Source organism: Equus przewalskii, chromosome 2, assembly GCF_037783145.1.
Source record: "Equus przewalskii isolate Varuska chromosome 2, EquPr2, whole genome shotgun sequence".
Lineage (NCBI taxonomy): Eukaryota > Metazoa > Chordata > Mammalia > Perissodactyla > Equidae > Equus > Equus przewalskii.
This window is the reverse complement of record NC_091832.1, coordinates 23,730,202-23,750,116: the sequence shown is the minus strand read 5'-3', so window position 1 is coordinate 23,750,116 and position 19,915 is coordinate 23,730,202. Positions and strand designations below refer to the sequence as shown.

The 19,915-nt window shown below is 53.3% G+C and overlaps 1 protein-coding gene across 5 annotated transcripts in view; it reads right to left on the bottom strand.

The window, feature by feature from the left end:
• TRIM62 (tripartite motif containing 62) overlaps positions 1 to 12,313 on the bottom strand; it is a 30,407-nt gene extending 18,094 nt beyond the window's left edge. Inside the window, exons 1-2 of one of the 5 annotated variants that reach the window (XM_070595453.1) lie at positions 12,183 to 12,313; positions 11,227 to 11,746 (exon numbers count right to left, since the gene is read on the bottom strand). In XM_070595453.1, coding sequence (XP_070451554.1) covers positions 11,227 to 11,634 — 408 coding nt within the window. In that variant the 5' untranslated portion in view covers positions 11,635 to 11,746; positions 12,183 to 12,313. The remainder of the gene's footprint in view (positions 1 to 11,226; positions 11,747 to 12,182) is intronic. The other 4 variants (XM_070595466.1, XM_070595463.1, XM_070595460.1 and 1 more) reach the window with 4 other exon arrangements.
• Between the last annotated feature and the right edge of the window lie 7,602 nt (positions 12,314 to 19,915).

The following is a 19,915-nucleotide window of genomic DNA, read 5'->3' as shown; positions in this document are numbered from 1 at the left end:
GTTATGTGCTAGGAGGCTTGCCCTCGGTGGGGGGGGAGTCGGGGGAAGCCCCAATTTATAGTGTTTGCCAATTTCCGTGGTATAAATGCTCCCACCAAAGACGCTTTCAAGCTATGAATGTGAGGTCACTGGACACGGAGCTGGGAAGAGATTTACACAATCAGCTCTCAGAAGCCGGTGCATGCTGGGTCCAGCACACCACTCCCTGGGGTCCCTGCCTTTAGACTTGTTTTACATGAGAGAGAAATACACCCCCATCGAATTTCAGCTACTTTAGTCAGGTCTCTATTAGTAACAGGTGAAAGTCATTCCTAACGGATTCATCTGCATCTGGGTCGTTGGAGCAGACGACTCTCGGACTCTCGTTCACCAAGGAGTGCAGGATGACTGCTCCTTAGCCCGCCCTGATGGCCGGGGGTCTGTCCAGCTTGGGACACAGTCCGGCTGAGACGCCGACGTTTGAGGAGACGGGTCAAGTGCTACAGTCCTCCCCCTCGGTGGTCCTCACGGGTCCACAAGAGACCCTGCCACCCAGGCAGCTCTTCAGAGTCTCTGAGAAAACTGCCCTGGAGGCCACGTTCCTCACATTGCACAGGGCACCCGAGGGGACTCGGACAAATTCCTCCCTGCTTTCAGGGCCAGGGAGCAAGGAGAGCAGGCCTGCCCCTTCTCCTGGGGCCTGCGAGCAATGGAACACGGATTCGCCCATTCCGCAAACATGTGCTGAGGCCTCCTTGGGCCCCGCCTGGTGCTGTGTCAGCGACAGTGATGAGGGGCAACGCATCCCAATGCACGATGCCTCAGGAGGGGTGCACACAAGTTGGGGGGAAGAGAGATACAGACATTAACATCGCAGTAAGTGCTGGAATAGTGTTGGGGTCCCAAACCTGCTCTCCTCCCATGTTCCCCATCTCCGTGAAGGGCACCCCCACCTCCCACAGCCCTCCAAGCCAGAAATCTGGGAGTGACCCTTGACACTGCCCCAACCAGTCCAATCTGGCATCAAGTGTGCCCCGGAATGTGTTCCCTCCTTTCTACACCCACTGCCCCCAGCTTGGTTTTCTTCACTTCTTTTCTGGACTGTGGGCCCAGGCCTCTCTCTGCCCCTCACTCTCTAAGTGCCCCACAGAGCAGCTGGAGTGATTGTTTGAAGGGCTGTCCATGCTCCCCCGACCCCATGCTTCTCTGCAGGATTTCACGTTGTCTAGGAAGAAAGGCACAAAGCCTGAGCGTGGCATCCAAGGCCCTTCATCACTAGCCCCAAACTTCTCCAGCGTTATCTCTTGATCCAGACCTGCACTGTCCCATAGGGTAGCCACTAGCCACTGCTTTTAAATTAAAATGAATTAAAATTAAATAAAATGGAAAATTCAATTCCTCAGTTGCACCAACTGCACATTTCAGGTGCTCAATAGCCACATGTGACGAGTGGCTACTGTCTCAGACACGCAGGTGCAGAGCACTTCCATTCTCCCAGAAGGTTCTATCGGACACTGCTGCTCTAGACCCACTAAGCGTCTTGCCGCGCTCTCCTCCATGCCTTTGCACATGCTAGTCCCTCTGTCTCGAACGCTCACCCACATGTTTTTCTCCACTTAGACTCAAACTCGTCTCTTAAGAGTTGGATCAGACGTCGCCTCCACAAGAATCCACACCCCAAACTGTCCATGCTGCCCTCAGACCCCTCCGTGTGCACAGCCCTTCATGTGAACGATTCTGGCACACTCTGCCTTTTAACTGCGAGGGTACCTGTCCATCTCCCCCACGAGGCTGCCGGCTCTCAGGGCAGGCATGGTGTCTGATAGACTTTCACACTCTCGGTCCCTAGGAAGGGCCAGGCACGGAGTGACCTCCGTGAGAGTTTGCAACATAAATTTTCCCAGAGAAGAGGCTGGGCTGCTCAGAGGGTGGGCAGAGAGGGCCCCAGGCAGGCAGCTCCCCCCAGGAGGGCTACACAGCCTGGGCGAACAGCTAACTTAGGACCAAACCCTAGAACCCACAGGGCAGGACTAGGAAGCAGCCTGAGCTCTGTCCCGTCCCACCCCCACCACCCCCTGCCCCACTCCAACACTACCCGCCAGGGTCTCCTTCCAGGCCTAGGATCAGACAGACCTGGGTTAGGAGGTTGGCTCTGCCACCCACTAGCTGTGTGACCTTGGGCATGTACGCTAACCTCTCTGTGCCCCAGTCCCTCATCCATGAAATGGGGATAATACCTCCTAAGGTTGGGAGGGTGAAATGAGATAATGGTAAGAAGTGTTTAGCCTCCTAGGGCAGAGCTTGGCATACACTGGGTGCCCGGGAGACGGAGTGGCCACCATGCCCCACGTGAGGCTTCTTGGTCACTTCTCCATGTCCTCACCCCATGCTGTGTCCAGGGCCCTCCCTGCCTCCTCAGATGGCCAGAGCAGGAAAGGGCCCCAGGGGCCACCTGGTCCAAACCCCTGGATTTCTAGAACAGGAAACTGAGGTCCAAGAAAAGGGACCAACTGGCCCATGGCCACAGAGCTTGACAGAGGAGAACCAACCAGAAAACTTACTTCCAGCAGAAGTCAGATAGGAAACAAGGAGTGTTGATAAACTCCTAATGATAGAGTTAACCAGAAGGAAGGACAGTGGCGATGCCAGAGACTCGGAACCAGAAGGGCTGGAGGTCACAAGGTGTGGGTCTGAACTTCACAGGTGTCATGTCACCTAATTCTCACAACCACCCCAGGAGGTTAGTGTCTTTATCATCTCCATCTCACAGAGGGGGAAATGGAGCTCAGAGAGGTCAGGCAGCTTGCTTAAGGTCACACAGCTCATAAAAGGCCGAAGCGGGGCTCTGAGTGGCTCCGAAAGCCATGATGGAAGCCGCTCAGCCACTCTGCCTCCTGCTCAATTCAACATGGTGATCATGTCTGGGCACCACGGTCCGCTTCGTGCCAGCCGCTCCGGGGGCTGTTGACACAGTCCTTGCCCTTGAGGATCGGCAGTTAGGCGGGGAGGCAGAAATGGGGACAGGCAGACCACGAGGAGAACAGGATAAACCCGGAGGGACCACCTAGGATCCAATCCACCCCTGGTGGTGTTCGCGACACTCTCCCTCCACCTCAGTTTCCACATCTGCGCTGATGGCGCCCCGGCTCCGTGGTCTCGGGAGGCACAGGACGTGCTCGGTCACTCTTGGCTGTGGTCATTATCGTGCTAATAATTACAATTACGTGTGAAATAGGGACTCAGAACTGGGGAGCTTCCAGGAGAGAGCTGACTTCTGATGGAGGATCAGGGGGGATGGGTGGGTGGGGTCCTTCACGTCTGGGGTGGGGCCAGAGCCTTCCAGGTGGAGAGAACTAGTCAGGCAGGGGCACACCTGGTGTGCGCAGAAGTAGGGGGCCACTGGGGTTGGCTGGAGCCAGGTATGTGGCAGGTGGGTGGAGTCACAGGCTGGAAAGGCCAGTGGGGCTAGCTGGGGTGAGGGTGGGGCGTGGGGGAGGCCTTGAAGGTCAGCCTGGAGGGTCCCATTAGAGCTGGGGCAGGGCAGGAAGAGGGGACAGGAGGGACACACCTCAGAGGGTGGGGCCACGGCTCTGTACCCCTTCTTCCGGAGAGGGGGGCAGGGTCAGGGCTGGGGCAGACCGGAGCACCCAATTATGCAGATATGTCAGGTGAGAGGCTCTGAGGCTCCCACAGGTTTGGAGAGGCCGGGACTGGGGCAGCAGCTGTGGGGAGGACAGACAGCCAGGGCTCACACGTCCCCAAGGTCAGACCTCCCTTCCTGCGAGGCCACCCTGCCCCCGGCCCAGAGGACAAAGCTGCTACAAAAAGTCATCTCCCCCCGGTTTCAGGGACCCTTCTCGCCCCCCTCATCAAGTAGTGCTGCCCAGGGGGGGACAGCATGAACCCTGGAACCAGAAAAACCTGGGTTCCAATCCCGGCTGTGTGACCTAGGGCACATCACATCTTCCCACCTCTCAGCCTCATCTGTGAAACGTGGATAAGAGCCACTCACAGCTTGTGGTGAGGGTTAAATGAGATGACACCTACAAAAGGGCCCAGCAAGGCGCTGGCACACAGTAGGCGCTCAAGGCTATCTCCCCTCCTCCGCGCCCATTTCTGCCCTCTCTTCCCCTCTCTGACCCAAGGATGCAAGAAATCATAACATGGCAAGCTGAACTTGCCTCTCCTTTCCCCAAAACCCCTCTCCAACCCCTGATGCTCCTGTTCCTCCCGACAGACTTGAACTCTGGTACTCCTCCTGTCTTTGAGCCCCGCCCCACCCTGTCCACTCAGCCCGGCAGGCCCGGCAACACCTCCCGCTGCCCCCTGCCTCCAGGCTCTCTCAGCAGTCCCACCTGCACACCGCCCCGTGATGCAGATCTGATCAGGCCATGCTCGCCTGCTCAAACCTGTGCCTGGCTCCCCAGCATCTTCAGGATCAAGTCCAAGGTCCTTGGGGTGGGCCGTGGTGCACTCAAAGCCCTTCTTGAGCTGGTCAATCCTCACTTTCCCATTCTCGCCTCCCCTTACACACCCTCCCCTCCAGCCCCAACAAACCACCTGCTCACCTCATGCCCGTCCCTGGGCAGACTCAGAAAACCTGAGTCCGAGTTCCAGCCTCAGGGACACTTAGTGGTTGTGTGACCTTAGGCACAGTTTCTGAGCCTCAGTTTCCTCATTTGTAAAACGGGGCAATGAGACCCAGCTCATAGGGTTGCTGTGAGGATTAACTGAGAGAGAGGGAGAGAGAGAAGAGAGCAGGAGAGAGAACCACAGCAGGCCCAGGGCTCGTTCCGTTCTCTCCTGGGCCTGCTGTGGTTCTGGGCCTGGCCTCAGGAGCCACAGCAGAAGTGTCGACTGAAGAAGTTATTGACTGAATCCCTGAATCCAAAATGGAACCCACCTCCAAATCGTCCACACCCACCCCATGTGTCCAAGCAGAGCGCGCAGTCCCGACGGTAAAGGATGCTGTGAAAACACACCTGGACTGAGAGTCGGGGAGCTGAGCTCTGGACCAACCTCGGGCAAGTCAGTTTCCCCAACTGGAAAGTGGGCAAAGGGGGAACTGGATGATTTCTGAGGTCCCTCCCCATTTGGATGCTACCAGAGGCAGTTAGCACGTTGGTGGGAGAAGGGTGAGTTCTGAGCCAGACAGACCCGTGTCTGAATCCCAGCCCTGCCTCCTATCGCAGTGTGACCTTGGGCAAGTGACAGAACCTCCCAGCCTGAGTGTCTTCATCCGTGAAATGGTGCTGGTCTTAGTCCCACTCAGGGAGTAGGGAAAGCAAAAAGGGCTGTTGTGAGAATTCAATGCCCGTAACGGCACCTGGCACACAACAAGCGCCCAATAAAACTGGCCCTTGTTTTTTAGAGTGGTTATTATTTCCGTCGTTGTTATTCCCTGCCAGATCCTCTTCTCCCCATAAAATAAACATCCTGGGGCCCCCACTTCAACTCTAAGTTTCTACTCTGCAGCGTGTGCTCAGCCAAGGTGTCCTGGATGAACAGGGCATTCCTGGCCGCCCACAAACACCTGTGAAGAGGGAAGTGGAGATGCCCACAGGCAGCCCTGGGTTTGACTCAGCCAGCCTCGCCCCCATGGAGGCTGCGGTTGGCACATAAATGCTGCCCTCTCCTGGGAAAAGAAACAGCAGAGGCTGCTTCCCGCAGGACACAGACACTCTGGCTGCCTCCCTGTCCACGGTGCAAAATAAAGTGCCTTCACACATAACGCGGACAGTCTCGGGGGCTGGCCCGGTGGCGCAGTGCTTAAGTGCGCACATTCCACTTCAGCGGCCAGGGCTTTACCAGTTCGGATCCCGGGTGCAGACATGGCACCACTTGGCAAGCCACAGTGTGACAGGCGTCCCACATATAAAGGAGAGGAAGATGGGCACGGATGTTAGCTCAGGACCAGTCTTCCTCAGCAAAAGAGGAGGATTGGCAGCAAATGTTAGCTTAGGGCTAATCTTCCTCAAAAACAAACAAACAAATAAAAGTGGACAGTCTTGTTCTCACCTCCGTTTCCCAGATTGGGAAAGGGTGCAGAGAAGGCAGGGTCTCCCGCTCAGCTGGAAGAAGCCAGAGGCAGGATTTGAACCCAGTCCCTGAACCCAGCTCTCTCCCCGGGTGGCTGCCTCAGCATCTCTGCATCACCGTGCCCAGCTCGTCAGGGCTCCCATCCAAGGCTGATCCACCCCTGTCTCCCTTGGCATGAAGGAGGCCTTGGGAAAGGCTCCAGTCATCACATGAGGCCTGCAGGGGGTGGCTGGGCCTGGATCCAATCCCTTCTCTGGAGGTTAGGGAGCCGAGATGGCCAGAGAGCCAGTGCCATGCCTGCCCAAGACGACAGCCGGCCACCTGCCCTCGGTGCGTGAGTCGGCACAGACAGACTGTGTCCTCAGCCTGACCCTGTGCTGAGTACTCAAAATACAAAGACAGGCAGGGGGAGGGAGACAATTCCGAGGCCCTCAGAGGCAGGTCGGAGGCCGTGAGGGGCCCAGTCAGACTGGCTTCAAATCCTGCCCTGCCATTCACCAGCTGGGTGACCGAGCAGGCCACTGAATGCCTCTGAGCCTCTGTTTCCTCATCTATAAAAGGAGCAAATTAAACAACAGTGCCCACTTGGCAGGGTTTTGTGAAGATGAAATGAGATATGAGAGAGAACGTGCTCAGCACAGCCTCAGGCGTTGGGCTGGGGCCCCATGAGTGCTCAGAAGCCCCCAACCCTTCTGAGACGGGGCTCCCTCCCTCCCCCTTGCTCTGTGGTCTGATACTCAGCAGGGAAAAAAAAAAACGAAGGCCTGCATACACACACACACATGCTCACACATGCTCGCGTGCTATTTACACAACAGCAATTCTGTAGGACTATAAAGCAATTCTAACCAAGTTTTTCTATGCGATAGGATCCATGGAAGGATTTTAGTGTTTACCTTATATAGCTCTGTTGATTATGTTAATTTAATAATAAAAAAATAAACAGTTTTAAAATTGTTTTGTTGCTCTGGGCCAGGCACAGGATCAGACACGTCTGATACAGCATCCCGACTCCTTACAATGTCCTTCCCAGGAAGGTCACATTATCCCCGTGTTAGAGATGAGCAGGTGGAGGCTTGGAGAAGTGAAGTGACCTACCAAGGACACACGGCTTACCAATGATGATGCCAGGATCTGACCCCAGTACCGGAATCCGGAATACAGAGCAATTCTGCTTGGCAAGTCAGGGAAAGCTTCGCTGAGGAACTGATATTTGAGCTGAGCCTGGAAAGCTGAGTAGCACTTCTCTCGGCCAGGGTTCTCAACCAGGGGGGGATCTGGACCCCAGGGGACATTTGATGGAGTCTGGAGACATTTTTCGTTGTTACACCTTGGAGGGTGAGTGCTACTGGTCTCTGGGAGCAGAGGCCAGGGATGCTGCTAAACCTCCTATAATGCACAGGATTGCCTTGCACAACAAAGACTTACCTGGCCCCAAATGTCAATAGTGCAGAGTATGATGTGGCGCACTAGGGCTGTCATTTATTGAGTGCTTACTAGGTGCCGAGTGAAGTACTAAGTTCTTCAAATGTCATCCTATTTAATCCTAACCCCATTGCTCCCATGCTGTCAGTGAGGGACCTGAGGCTCAGAGATGGTAAGTAACTTTCCTGAGGTCACACAGTCAGAAATGGTAGGGGCCAGGATCAGAGCTGCCCGGTACACAGCCAGAGCTCTTGACCTTTCTGCTCCCAGGATTTACAATAAATATAAAAGTTCCAGGTCAATGGCTAGGCGGGGTGCGAGGAGATTGGCTGAGCCCAGGCCCAGCATCCTCTGACCTCAAGGCCTTGGGCAAGGTCCCCTCCCTCCCCCTCTGCCATTTCCCCATCTGTCACATGAAGTTTGCACCAGACGATCGCCAAGGCCCTGCCAGCTCTGAGTCTGTTATTCTCTGGGAGAGGGGCCCAAACCCAGGCTCTGGGAGCCCCGGGGATGAACCACCAGCTGCTGGGAGAGGAGGGGGTGTGCCGGGCAGGCCCAGCCTCATTCCTGGTGCCTAAAGAGCTAATGAGCCCTGCTTCCTCACTAGGAGGGAGAGGCAGGTGGGGGTGGGGAGTGGCTCGAACCTCACCCAGGTGCTTACTTCTCGGGTGGGGAGGGATGTTTCTCTGCCACCTTCTTGCCAAGCCCAAAGGAGGCAGCAAAGCAAGGCCTCCTTCTCAGGTGAGAGAGGCGGGTCTGGGCATTCACCCAGCTGGGCACAGGAGTTCTCCCAGGTAGACAGAGCAAGGATGGAGTGCATGCTGATCCAGCCCCTACCACGTGCCAGGCACCTCAAATAGCAGGTTCATCTCAGGTGAGCCTCACGAAAATCCTGGTAGGAAAGAATCATCTGACCCCAGTTTACAGACGAGAGCATCAAGGTATCCATGACATGACTTGCCGAGTGACACATGCAGTGCTAAAGGAAGGATTGGAACCCAAGGGTGTCTGACCCCAGAAGAGTACTCTAGAGAGTAAATGAGTGACAGTCATGTTTTCCTTTTTACCCAAGAATGAAAGTGGTTTTTTGTTTGTTTTTTTTTGTTTTGAGGAAGATTAGCCTTGAGCTAACTGCTGCCAATCCTCCTCTTTTTGCAGAGGAAGACTGGCCCTGAGCTAACATCCATGCCCATCTTCCTCTACTTTATATGTAGGACGCCTACCACAGCATGGCGTGCCAAGCGGTGCCATGTCCACACCCGGGATCCGAACCGGCAAACCCCGGGCTGCCAAAGCGGAAAGTGCGAACTTAACTGCTGCGCCACTGGGCAGGTCCAGAAAGTGTTTTTAATAACGTTTGGAGAAAACATATATTCAGTTTCTCCTGCATTCCCCAGGACACGGAATGGACCACAAAAACCTGAAACAATAATTCTGATTTCCTGGTTTGCAGTCAGAGGAACTCAGGCTCAGCAGGCAGAGGCCTCTCCAGCTAGAAAGTCAGACAGGGAGGGGCGGTGGTGGATCTGGCCAGGGCAGGCTGTGCTTCCCAGCCCGGCTCTCTCTCGTCGTCTGGGAGTGTGGCTTTGGGTAAGCCGCATCACCTCTCCAGACCTCAGTGTCCACATCTATATAGTGAAGAGGTTGGACAGACGGTCACAGACAGAGTCCCTTCCAACCTCACAACCTGCACCCAGTCCTGTCAAAGGCTCTCTTCTCCTCCCTGTTTATGTGACTTCATAGACGGGGAAATGGGGACACCAATGCCTGGCACAAGGGGCTCTGGGGGTGGAGGGCCAATGACAGCCTTGTGCAAGCTCCCAGAGCCCCCAACCCTTGCTCACCCTCTGAGGGGGCCTCCATCCTTAGAGAGCCAGACTGGAAGGGAGTCAGTCACGGTTTGGGGATGAATAGGAGAGGGAGGGGGTGATGGTGAAAATGGGGCCATTTCTCCTGGGGCCAACACTCATCTCAGTGGGCATCTGCTAGGTGCGGGCTGACTCACATATCGGGAGGACCCTCTACAACACAGGGAAAGTAGTTATTTAGCTCCTGCTTAAGCATAAACAAACAAACAAACAAAAAGCGAAAACAAACACATAGATACAGAGAACAGATCGATGGTTACCAGAGGGGAAGGAGAGCTGGGGGAGAGCGAAATGGGTAAAGAGGATCAGTTGTATGGTGACAGATGGAAACTAGATTTTGGTGGTGAGCACGCTATAGTATATACAGAAGTTGAATTAAAATGTTGTACACATGAAACTTATTAAAAAAAAAACCTTCTGCCTCCAAAGGCTCCACACTCTGGGGCCAGCTCAGGCCAGTGTTGGTCATTCATTTATTCATTCATTCACTCTTTATTGGCGTGTACTGTGGGCCAGGCCTTGTGCCAGGTTTGGGGTCACAGATATGATGAATAAGAGACTGTCTCCACTCTGGGCAACTGTGTGCTAGATCGGGTATCGTAAGACCAGAGACATGGGGCTGCTGGATTTAAATGGTTTAGCTTGAGAAAAAGATTCTGGGCTCAAATAAGCTTGGGAACCATTTTAGTAAATACAGTGAAGCCTTTAATATGCAAATATACACGGCGGAGCCTCCAAGAGGGGGCATAGTGAATATAGTATATTTCCCAAATATAGCTGATCCTGGAACATTTCTTTTTAAAACATACTTGTTAACAGTGAGTATTTGGGGAAGTGTGGCTCTCATGCTACTTTTTGGCCAGTGGAGCTTGGGCCAAAAGTCCTACACAGAGAGGACATTTGCTCAAGGCCTTGAGAGTTGAGTAGGAGTTGGTTAGGGAAGATGGGAGACCAATTATAGTCCTAGGCTGACTGTGCTCACATTACCCTGCACGTACTGTTCCACTTAGTCCTCAAAGGTCCTGATGTGGGTGCCAAGGAGGTCATCAAAAGGCCCTGGAGACTCCTAGAGGTCCACCCCTTCCCTTTTCTCCAAACACCTCATCTCAGTGCCTTATTCTCCAAATCTTGAATCTTCAAGTCCTGGCCTCACACTCAACATAGCCTCTACTCCAAAATGGTTCTTACAGTATCTGCACTTGATCCCAGCCTTAACCCCTCACAGACCCTGGCCTAGCCTCTGGCAACCAACCACCCTCTCAGGAGCTTGCTGACCCTAACTTAGACCTCTATTAGATTTAATCCTGACCTGCCCAGCCAATCCGGCCCTGGTTCTGCCTCCTAGGTCCTGATGCACCTGAGGGAGCACGACCGCATGGCTGCCCCCAAGCCTGCCAGAGCTCAGCTACTCCATACAGTGCTGACCCATCCTCAGATGGAGGCCCCGCCCCCTCCCCTGCCTAGCCCCGACTGTGTTCCCATCCCCATCTCTGTCTTGGTCCCCAAATCTGCCCTGTGCTATTCTGATGCGGGGCCCTGATCACAGGTCCAGCCCTCACGATCCCTGACAGTGGCCCTGCCCGTGCCCAACTCTGATTCGGCCCCATCCTCAACCCTGCCCCAGCCCTGTAACCGCTCCAGCTCTGATCTCAGTTGTCCCCGACGTCCCACGCCACCGGTGACCTATCCTAACCGCGGACCCACCCCCACTCCTGGTTTATCTCCGACCGCGTCCAGCACAGACCGCCTAAGGCCCCGCCCCCAACACCCCGCCCCTCGCCGCGATCCCGCCCGGTCCCCGCCCCGTACCAATCTGATAGGGCCCTGACCCTGCCGGCGGCCCCGCCCCGAGACACTTCTGACTGTGCCCTGCCCCCGGTCCAGCTCTGACCCCGCCCCCGGCCCGGCCGCGCACCTGCAACTCCTCGAAGGCATCGTCGATGCCGGTGACCTGGTGCTGCTCGTGCAGCGCGGGCTCGTCGCAGAAGAAGCAGAGCAGCGCGCGGTCCGTGAGGCAGAAGAGCTTGACCTTGTCGTGCGCCTGGCAGGGTCGCGCGGCGCGGCGCGCGTTGAGGATGGCGTCCAGCGGGAAGGCGCTGTAGCGCTCCACGATGTTGGCCAGCTTGAGGCTGGGCGCGAGCGCGGGCTCGGCGAACGTGCGCCGGCACTCGGGGCAGTCGCGGGCGCCCTGCGCCTCCTGCCGCACCCAGTGCTCCGTGATGCAGCGGCGGCAGAAGTAGTGCTCGCAGCCCAGGCTCACCGGGTCCTGGTAGATGCTCAGGCAGATGGAGCAGAGCAGCTCGTCCTTGAGGCTACACGCCATGGCGCCGGGGGCAGGAGATGCAGGGGGGCGGCTGAGGGAGCGCGGCGCTGTCGGGGGCAGCACCGAGGGCTGGGTACGGGGAGCAGGCCCGGAGAGGCAGGAGTAGTAGCTACTGGAGAAGGAAGGAGGGCTGTCCGGGAGGGGGGCAACTCGAGGAAAGGGAGCGGGGTAGAGACTCCCGGCATGCGACCCCGGGAGGGTGGTCTCAAGGTAGTGGGTGACCTGGAGCGATGGGTGCCCGGAGGGTGGGGGCCGTGGGTGTCTGAGGGAAGGGTCTCCTGGCAAGGAGGTTCTAGTGGAAGGGACAGCCCGAAGGAACGGGTGCTCGGAGGAGCGGATCTAGGAGGGGGGCGGAGGCCTTGAGGGGGTTGAAATCCCGGGATGGGTGCGGTGGGGGGAGGGGGAGAAGCTGGGGAGGGGGAAATCTAGGGGAGGGGGAAGCCAGGCGGAGCCGCACCGCGGCTGTGCCTGGCAGAGGAGCGGAGGGGTGCGAGCACGCTCAGCTGCCCGATTCCGGCCCCAAGACCCTGCCCGGCGCGGCCCCTTACCCTCGCCGACTCAGCGGCCACTGCTCCGGTCCGAGCGCAGCCTCTCAACCCGGAACCAGCCAAGCGCGAGCGGCCGGTGGCCGTGGCTCCCTCCCCGCCCCCGCGGGCGGGGCCCGAGCGACTCCGCCCCCGCGGCGGGCGGGGGAGAGGAGGGGCGGGGCCCGGCCTCCAGCCTCCGGACCACCTCCCCGCCCCCATCATTCTTCTGCTCCCCGGGGAGCGAAACCCAGCTGTTCTTTCTGGGTTTGCCCGCCAAGCAACATCCAGATCTCGCTTAGGGTCCCTGCGGCGGCTGGGCGGCGGGGGACGGCTAATTTAAGAGGATAACAGTAAACAAGGAGCATCTTTCCGGACCATCAATTTCAAGATTGAGGAAAAATAATATTTTGTGTTAAAACAAACAGGGATATGTCGTGTAATCTGCATAGAATAAAACTTTTGCATAAAATATAAAGATAAAACTCGAGAAATGCCCTGCTTACTCAGAGCGCACGTTCAGGACCCCCACACTCCTAAGCCCTGGGGTCCCGTTTCCTCTTCACTTTCTTAAAGAGTGCTTGGGGGGGAAGTTTGGAAAGTCCTGCCCTTGGGTAATGTCTGACCCAAGGAGTTCTCTGCATTCAGCAAACATTTCTGGAGTTCTATATTTGTTGGGGCAGGGGGGAGGGGAGGGAAGAGGGGGTGGAGCAGGAGAGAGGGAGAAAGAGTAATAGGAGACCTTGTCTTGTGTGCCAGATGGAGAGGGGATAAGGGATTTCTAGGCGGAGGGGACAGCATGTGCAGAAGCATGGAGGCGTGAAAGGGGAGGGCACATTTGGGGAGATGCACAAGCAGTTGTGTACTGTTGGAGGTGGGGTGGGGAAGGGGCTTGGGTGTTGAGGGTCATGGTAAAGGATTTCCTGAAGGCACTGGGGTTTCCAGCAGGGGAATAACCTGGGCTGGTGTGGGTTTCAGGAAGTCAGGGAGATGCTCCTTATGCCATCAGCAAGGTGAAGGCTGGGACCCTTTCTGATCTGTCTGCATATGTACAGCGCCGGGCACCGGAAAGGTCTGTAGCTGAATGACAGCAGCAAAGATGTGGATTGCAGGAAGAGAGATGGGACACCAGTCAGGTCACTGTTGTCCTAGTGCCTGCAGGAGGTGAGACCTGAACTGGGGCCATGACAATAGGTCAGGAGAGAAGGCTGGGGTATTGAAAGTGTAGACGCTATGAAATTTGGAATGAATTGGATATGGGGATGAGAGAAAAGGAGGCATCGAGAGTGGCTCCCCAGTTCCTCCAGAAATGTCTTCACTGCAGTTAAACTTTATTGAGGTACAATTTAAGAAAGAGCTCGAAGTTTACTCCTCTGCTGTTTATGACTCCTCCATCTCACCATCACCTGCTCCCGTGTCCCCATCATTGCCAGAAACAAGGTGGTTGCTCATGCAACAGCCATTCCTTGAGTTTTCCTTGCAGTCAGAGCCCTCATTTTGTTCAGGTGGCCCCCTTCCCCATGTGACCAAGGGAAGGCTGACCCCAACCCACTCCAGGAGTAAGTCCCATTTGGTTTGAGTCCACTGTGGTGGTTGCGTTCCTCTTGCCAGTGTGGTTTGGGCTCAGACATGGCTGATCTGAGAAGCCAGAGGGGAAGGCTATGGAAGAAAGGGGGCTTCTGGAAAGGGTCTCTTCACTTTCAAAAACACTCTGCCCCCTTTGCTGGGTGTGGATGTGTTTGGTGGCGATGCTTGGAATCACACTTAGAATTGCAGGCACCTTGCTCCCAGTCTGAGGTTGCAGCCAACATGTGACTGAGGCTGGGAGTGTCCTAGGGAGGAGGAGCTGGTGCTCTGACGCAGAGCCCACGCTTTGGGATATATGAGATGGTCCATCTTATTGCTTAAGCAAGTTTAATAGCAGTGTGCTGTCACTTGGCAACCAGAAGAATCCCAAATGATACACTGACTTTTTTTTTTGTAGAGAAGGCAGGGTCTAAATTATTGAAGTACTTGAAGTGAAATGAAAAAAGTCTCAATGATGGATGAAACACTGGGCTTCATTTATCCTGCGTGTGATCCATCCTCTTCGATAGCAACATAGTAGCTGGAGAAATGGTTGGTCTGCTCTTAGATGCATTTTCCAGCTGCTCTTGAACCAGTGTGTGCCTTTATGACTAAGTCCTTTCCAATAAAATATAAATAGAAACAGTCCTTAAGGCATTTACTGATATTGACTCTGGGCCTGCGTTGTGCAAGGGATGGAATAAACTATGGCCCGTTAATCTCAAGGAGCTTGCGGTCTAGAGGGAAAACAATGTGAACTCCTTATCAAGCCCAGCAGGGTTTACTGAGCGCTCTCACATAAATTATTGGATCTGAGTCTCATAGCAATGTAAACCAGTAGATATTATTATCCCCATTTTATAGAGGAAAATACTGAGGCTCAGAGAAAGGAGATGTGGAAGAAATTGCTAATTGTCTATCAAAATCCCTCCTCCTCTTCTTCTGTACCAACATAGTGGATGGAGAAATGGCTGGTCCACTAGAGACCGCACTTTCCAGCTGCTTTTGCAGCCGAGTGTGGCTTTGTGCCTAAGTCCTTTCCGACAGAACATAAATAGAAATAGTCCTTAAGGCAATGAGCTTTTGCTCTTCCATGCTCCATTTCCTCTTCCCTCGAGTTGGAACACAGATGGTGCTGGGACCCAGCTTCAATAGCGCTTCAAAGGGGCTGACGGAGCAAAGATAAGGAAGGAACCTGGGTCCTGAATGACTACGTGGAGTGGAGCCACCCATCACTGTGGACCAGAGAGTGAGAAATAAGCTTCCATTTTCTATGAGCCATTGTATTTGGGGTCTCTTTGTTGCAGCAGCTTAGCCTTCCCTATGTTGTCCTGTAGCTGCTTTTAGAACGAGCTCTGGTACTATTTTATGCTATTGTCTGAATCCTTTCAGTAGCTAAGTTCCTCTTCGTGTCTAGCTCCAGTCTCTTCCAAAGTGGATGGAACATGGTTTTCTCTGGCTGAAAGTCACAGTCTCTTTGACTTTTCACAATACTTTCCAGCTTTTAGTCTTTTCCCCCTTGGAGCTATTCTTCTCCTGACCTTACTCCATCTAAGTTAATATGCAGAGCACTACCCTCACTCCAACTGTTGGTTATAATTAGGTTTGGCAAGTCATTGCTCTTTCTGGATCTGTTTCCCCAACCTGATGCGGCTGAGGGGTCTGAACTAAGACTTGGAGGTCCCAGCTGCAGTGTTTGCCGCCTGCTTCCGTTCATACCCTGAAAAAGAACATCAGGAATTTTTTTTTGAAAGCTGTCCAAGAGATATCTTTGAGTGGAAGAAAACAAAACAAAACAAAGGAAGACCCAAACAGACACACAGACACGGACATGCACAGACATGGACATGCGCAGACATACAGTGCGCACACGCATTATTTGTACAGCAAAAATCTGTAGCAATTCTAACCATGTTTATCTATGGGCTGGCAGGGCGTGGATTTTAACTTTTACATTGTATAGCTCTGTTGTTTATTATTCAATTTTATAATCAGAAAAAAATAAAGATATAGTTGATCTTTATTATTCATGGATCCCATATTTGCAAACTCACCTAATCATAAAATTTATTTGTAACCCCCAAATCGTGATTTGAGGCGCTTTCACGTCATCTGTGGACATGCGCATGCACAGAGTGGTGAAAATTTAGACTTGCGTGTTCCCAACGGAGGTTGCACAAGGCAACGCTCTGCCTTCTTGTTTCAACTCTTATACTGTAAACAAGTATCTTTTTTGTGCTGTATTCAGTGCCACAATTTTCTTATTTTTGCTGGTGAGTTTGCTGTTTAAAATGGCTCCCAAGCATAGTGCAGAAGTGCTGTCTAGTGTTTCTAAGTGCAAGAAGGCTGTGATGTGCCTTAGGGAGAAAATATGGGTGTTGGATAAGCTTCAGTCAGGCAGGAGTTACAGTGCTGTTGGCTGTGAGTTCAATGGTAATGAATCAGCAGTATATATTAAATAAAGTGTCTTTAAACAGAAACACACATAAGACCAGGTTATGTATTGCTCCATTGATGAAAATGTGGCCAGAGGCTTGCAGGAACCGAATGCAGTATTTCCCCAAGGAGCAATTGTTCTGTATTCACCATTTCAGTCTTTGCATCAACTTTATAGAACATAACTACTTTGAATAACAGAGTCAACTGTATTTAAAATTGTTGTGTCTAGCAGCATCTACCAATCCAAGGTACCGGCACCGACATCCTTTTCCATCCAGGTAACATTGGCTCAGGCCCACTCGTAGGGGGAAGGGCAAGAGAATGAACACGGAGCCACTCCCATGTGCCAGGCACTGGGCTTAGGAGGTTCGGTCCATTGTTTTATTTAATCCTCATGACAGCCTTCCAGACTTGACATTTTTCTCCCCATTTGCAGGTGAGGAAACTGTAGCTCAGAGGGGTGAAGTGACTTGCCTTAAGCCAGAGCAAGTAAGCAGCATGGACTCCTCCACCCCAAGCTGGCGGAGAAGATTCCACAGTTATGCAGCCTGGAGCTGGGCCAAATCTGGGCCCTCAGCTCCATCTGATGGTCTTTATAGATGGTCCAGCTGGGCCCCCTTGCTCAGTCCCTTCCCCACCATTCCAAACCTTTGCCTGTCTGCTCCAGGCCCATAGACACACCCCTGCTCCTTTCTCAATGGGAGATCTTGCATTCCACTCAGGGAAGAAAGCAGAACCCCTGAAGGGGGGCCGGCAGGGATGGACTTCTCAACTTCTAGTTCCCCTCAGCCTATCAACTTATCTATAGAAATGCCTCAAGTCCTCTTTGAAATGAGGCTGAGGGTAAAATAAACAAATGGGTGAAGTTAATGCATTTGTCACTTGTCCGACCTCACCTCCTTTCCTCTAGTCTGAGGATGAAGTATGCCTTCTGTTCAGACCCAGTTCCTCCCCCTGGGCCCTGGTCTGATCTCCGCGGACCTCCTCTGGGACCGACTCCTTCCATTATCCCCCTCTCCACTCTGTGGTTTTGTCTCCCTCTTTGGCACTGGCTACTTTCCCTCAGCCTATAAACATGCTCAAGTTTCTCTTAAAACAGCACTTTCTACAGTTGTCCCACCTTTAGCGACCACCTCGTTTCTTGGCTTTCTCTGGCCCGGTTTCTTGAAAGAATCGTCTGCACACCCTCCCCTGCCGTTCATCCACCACGGCAGCCTGACTCTGCTCCCCACCACCCCGTGGAGCTCACCGATAATCTCCTAATTACTAACTAACACGGTTGCTGCTGCAGAATAACAAAATGCAGAGAAAAACTCAAAGGAAATCTGAAATGTTCATGATTCCACCACCCAGAAAGAACTATTGGTAATACTTAGTTTATATCTTTCTAGACCTTTTTCACGTATTAAATGTGCTCGCGTGTGTGTGCGCACACACATGAAAGGGGCGGAGAGGAGGAGGCAGAGGGAGAGGACGAGGGGGAGGGGGAGAGATGTTTTAAAAATAGAAATGAGTTCACTCTAAATCATTGCTTCTCAAAGCACGGTCCTTGAATCACAAGTGTCTTAGCGGAGTTTCGTCCAAGAGCTGACCTTGAGATAAGGACTGGAGTGAAAATAGTTTATTTGGGAAGTGTAAGTAGCACTGCTAGGGGGGTGGGAAAACGATGCAGGGAGGGAGGCAGCCCCGTAAGTCTGCACCATTAAGCCGCTAGCACAGAGGGCAACTGAAGATTTCTCCTGCAGGGAAACCCTCGGACGTGGTACCAAACACAGGCCTCAGGATGATCCCACCCACAGGGCAAGCAGGCTGGGTGTTTAGACACCATCTTTGAGTGTTGAGGCTGCTCCCCGGCACTTGTGACCCATGATATGTGCAGTCAGCTTTCTGCAGTTCTGGGAAAAGCTCTCTCAGCCATGAGCAGATGCTGGCAGTTGGAAGTCTAGGGAGCACGCAGACAGGTTTGAGGGCTAGGCAGGGCAATGACAGTGTCACCCTTCGCACCAGATCAACTTGCACACCTCCTTAAGTTTTGTGTCCTGCCACTGCTTCTTCAAGGTGGTGGCGAGTTACAATTTCTTTCTTTCCTTTTTTTTAAAAGGAAGACAATAGGAGGAGGAGTGGAAGAAGCTACAGACGCCGCTGTTGTAGTTGGTCCTGAGACTAACTGGTGCTCATCATCTTCCTTCTCTACCAGCGTTTCTAGATGCCCCTCACCTGGGCCAGCAGGAGTCACTTATCCTTGCTAGTTCACTCACTGCTTCCTTTGCCTGGTCTACTGGCATGAGGAGTTCAAAATTGCCAGGGGGCAGATAGAATTTTAGTTTTGGTAAAACCATTACTGTGTCCTCTGGTAGAAGACCTGGCCTCTGGGCAATCTTAAGGACAGCACCTCAACCCTATCTTCAAGCTGATGCCCTAGCTATACCTTCAAGTAGTTATTCCAACATTTTCTCAGGATGGCAGCTTCTGGTTGATGCGGTGTATAGTGGGACCAGTGGATAATATGGCCATGTGCCCACTTCCTCCATGGTTATGTCATGGGGGAATCCCATGAAGATAAATGAGACACTCTGGGAGCCCTCAGATATTAATGCTAGCCAAGACATTGTGGACGGAGAAGGCAGACCTGTATCAATCCCATGAAGTCATAGAAGAATCACGGCCCCTCTGAGATGGTTGGGTTCATTGTAATCAACCTGTCACCGTGTGGTGAGGGATGGTACCGTATCAAGAGCTGGTCCCGACTGACTGGACACTTAGTAGTAGGAATCCTAGATCAGCTTTGATGACAGGGAGCCCATGCTGTCGGGCCATGCATTGCTTCCATCTTGCCACCATGGCTATTCAGTTCACAGCCACACTGTGCATGCTCTGAGGGGGCTGAGGTGAGAGGATGGCTCATGTCAATTGAATGAATCATCCTATCTACCTGCTTGTTCAGTGCTTCCTCTGCAAAGGGCACCCTCTGGTAGACATTGAAATGAGACAGAGATCCATACATTTTGTATCTTCTCTCAGTGGTCAATCCACAAGCTTCTTCTCCAGACTTCCTTAACTCCAATATTTTAATCTTGCCCTTTGCTGGTTCCTGATCAATCAGCCAAACCATTCACCACTGCCCAGCAGTCCTTTCCTCAGGCCACTTCCCCTCTTAAACCAAGTTGATGACTCAATGCACTGCTTGAAGTTCTGCCTCCTGGGAGAATGTCCCCTTTCCACTGTCCTGCAGGACACTCCTGAGTGGGGTTGTAGTCCAGCAAAAATGTATTTTTGTCTTCTACCAACCTATTATGCTAGCCTGTCCACAAGCCAGGCCCAGGCTTTTTTCTCCTCTGTCAGGTGGTCAGGAATCCCCACGAGTTCATGGACTTCTCCCCATGAGGGAAACGCTCAAGTGCAAACAAGGGTGACAACATGGGGTCTGACCTACTTGTATAGTTTATTTGTGACCTGTGGTCCCGCTCAGGCCTGACCTTGACTGTCCCATTTAAAATCCATCCCACAATGGTTGACTGTTGCACCTGTCTGACTTTATGACTTGGTGGATCTGACAGAACACGACTTACAATGGGACGTTCTGGCCACATGGTCAGTTGATCTCCCACAGTCAACTGCTCCATCTTTGTTAGAATCCTGTAGCATGCCAGGTGTTGGTTTACAGATATTGAATGGTTCCCTGCCCTCAGAAAGCATGCTCCAGAATCCTAGAGATCTGCACTGAAACCCTCCTACCGGGACTTGCCAAAGGC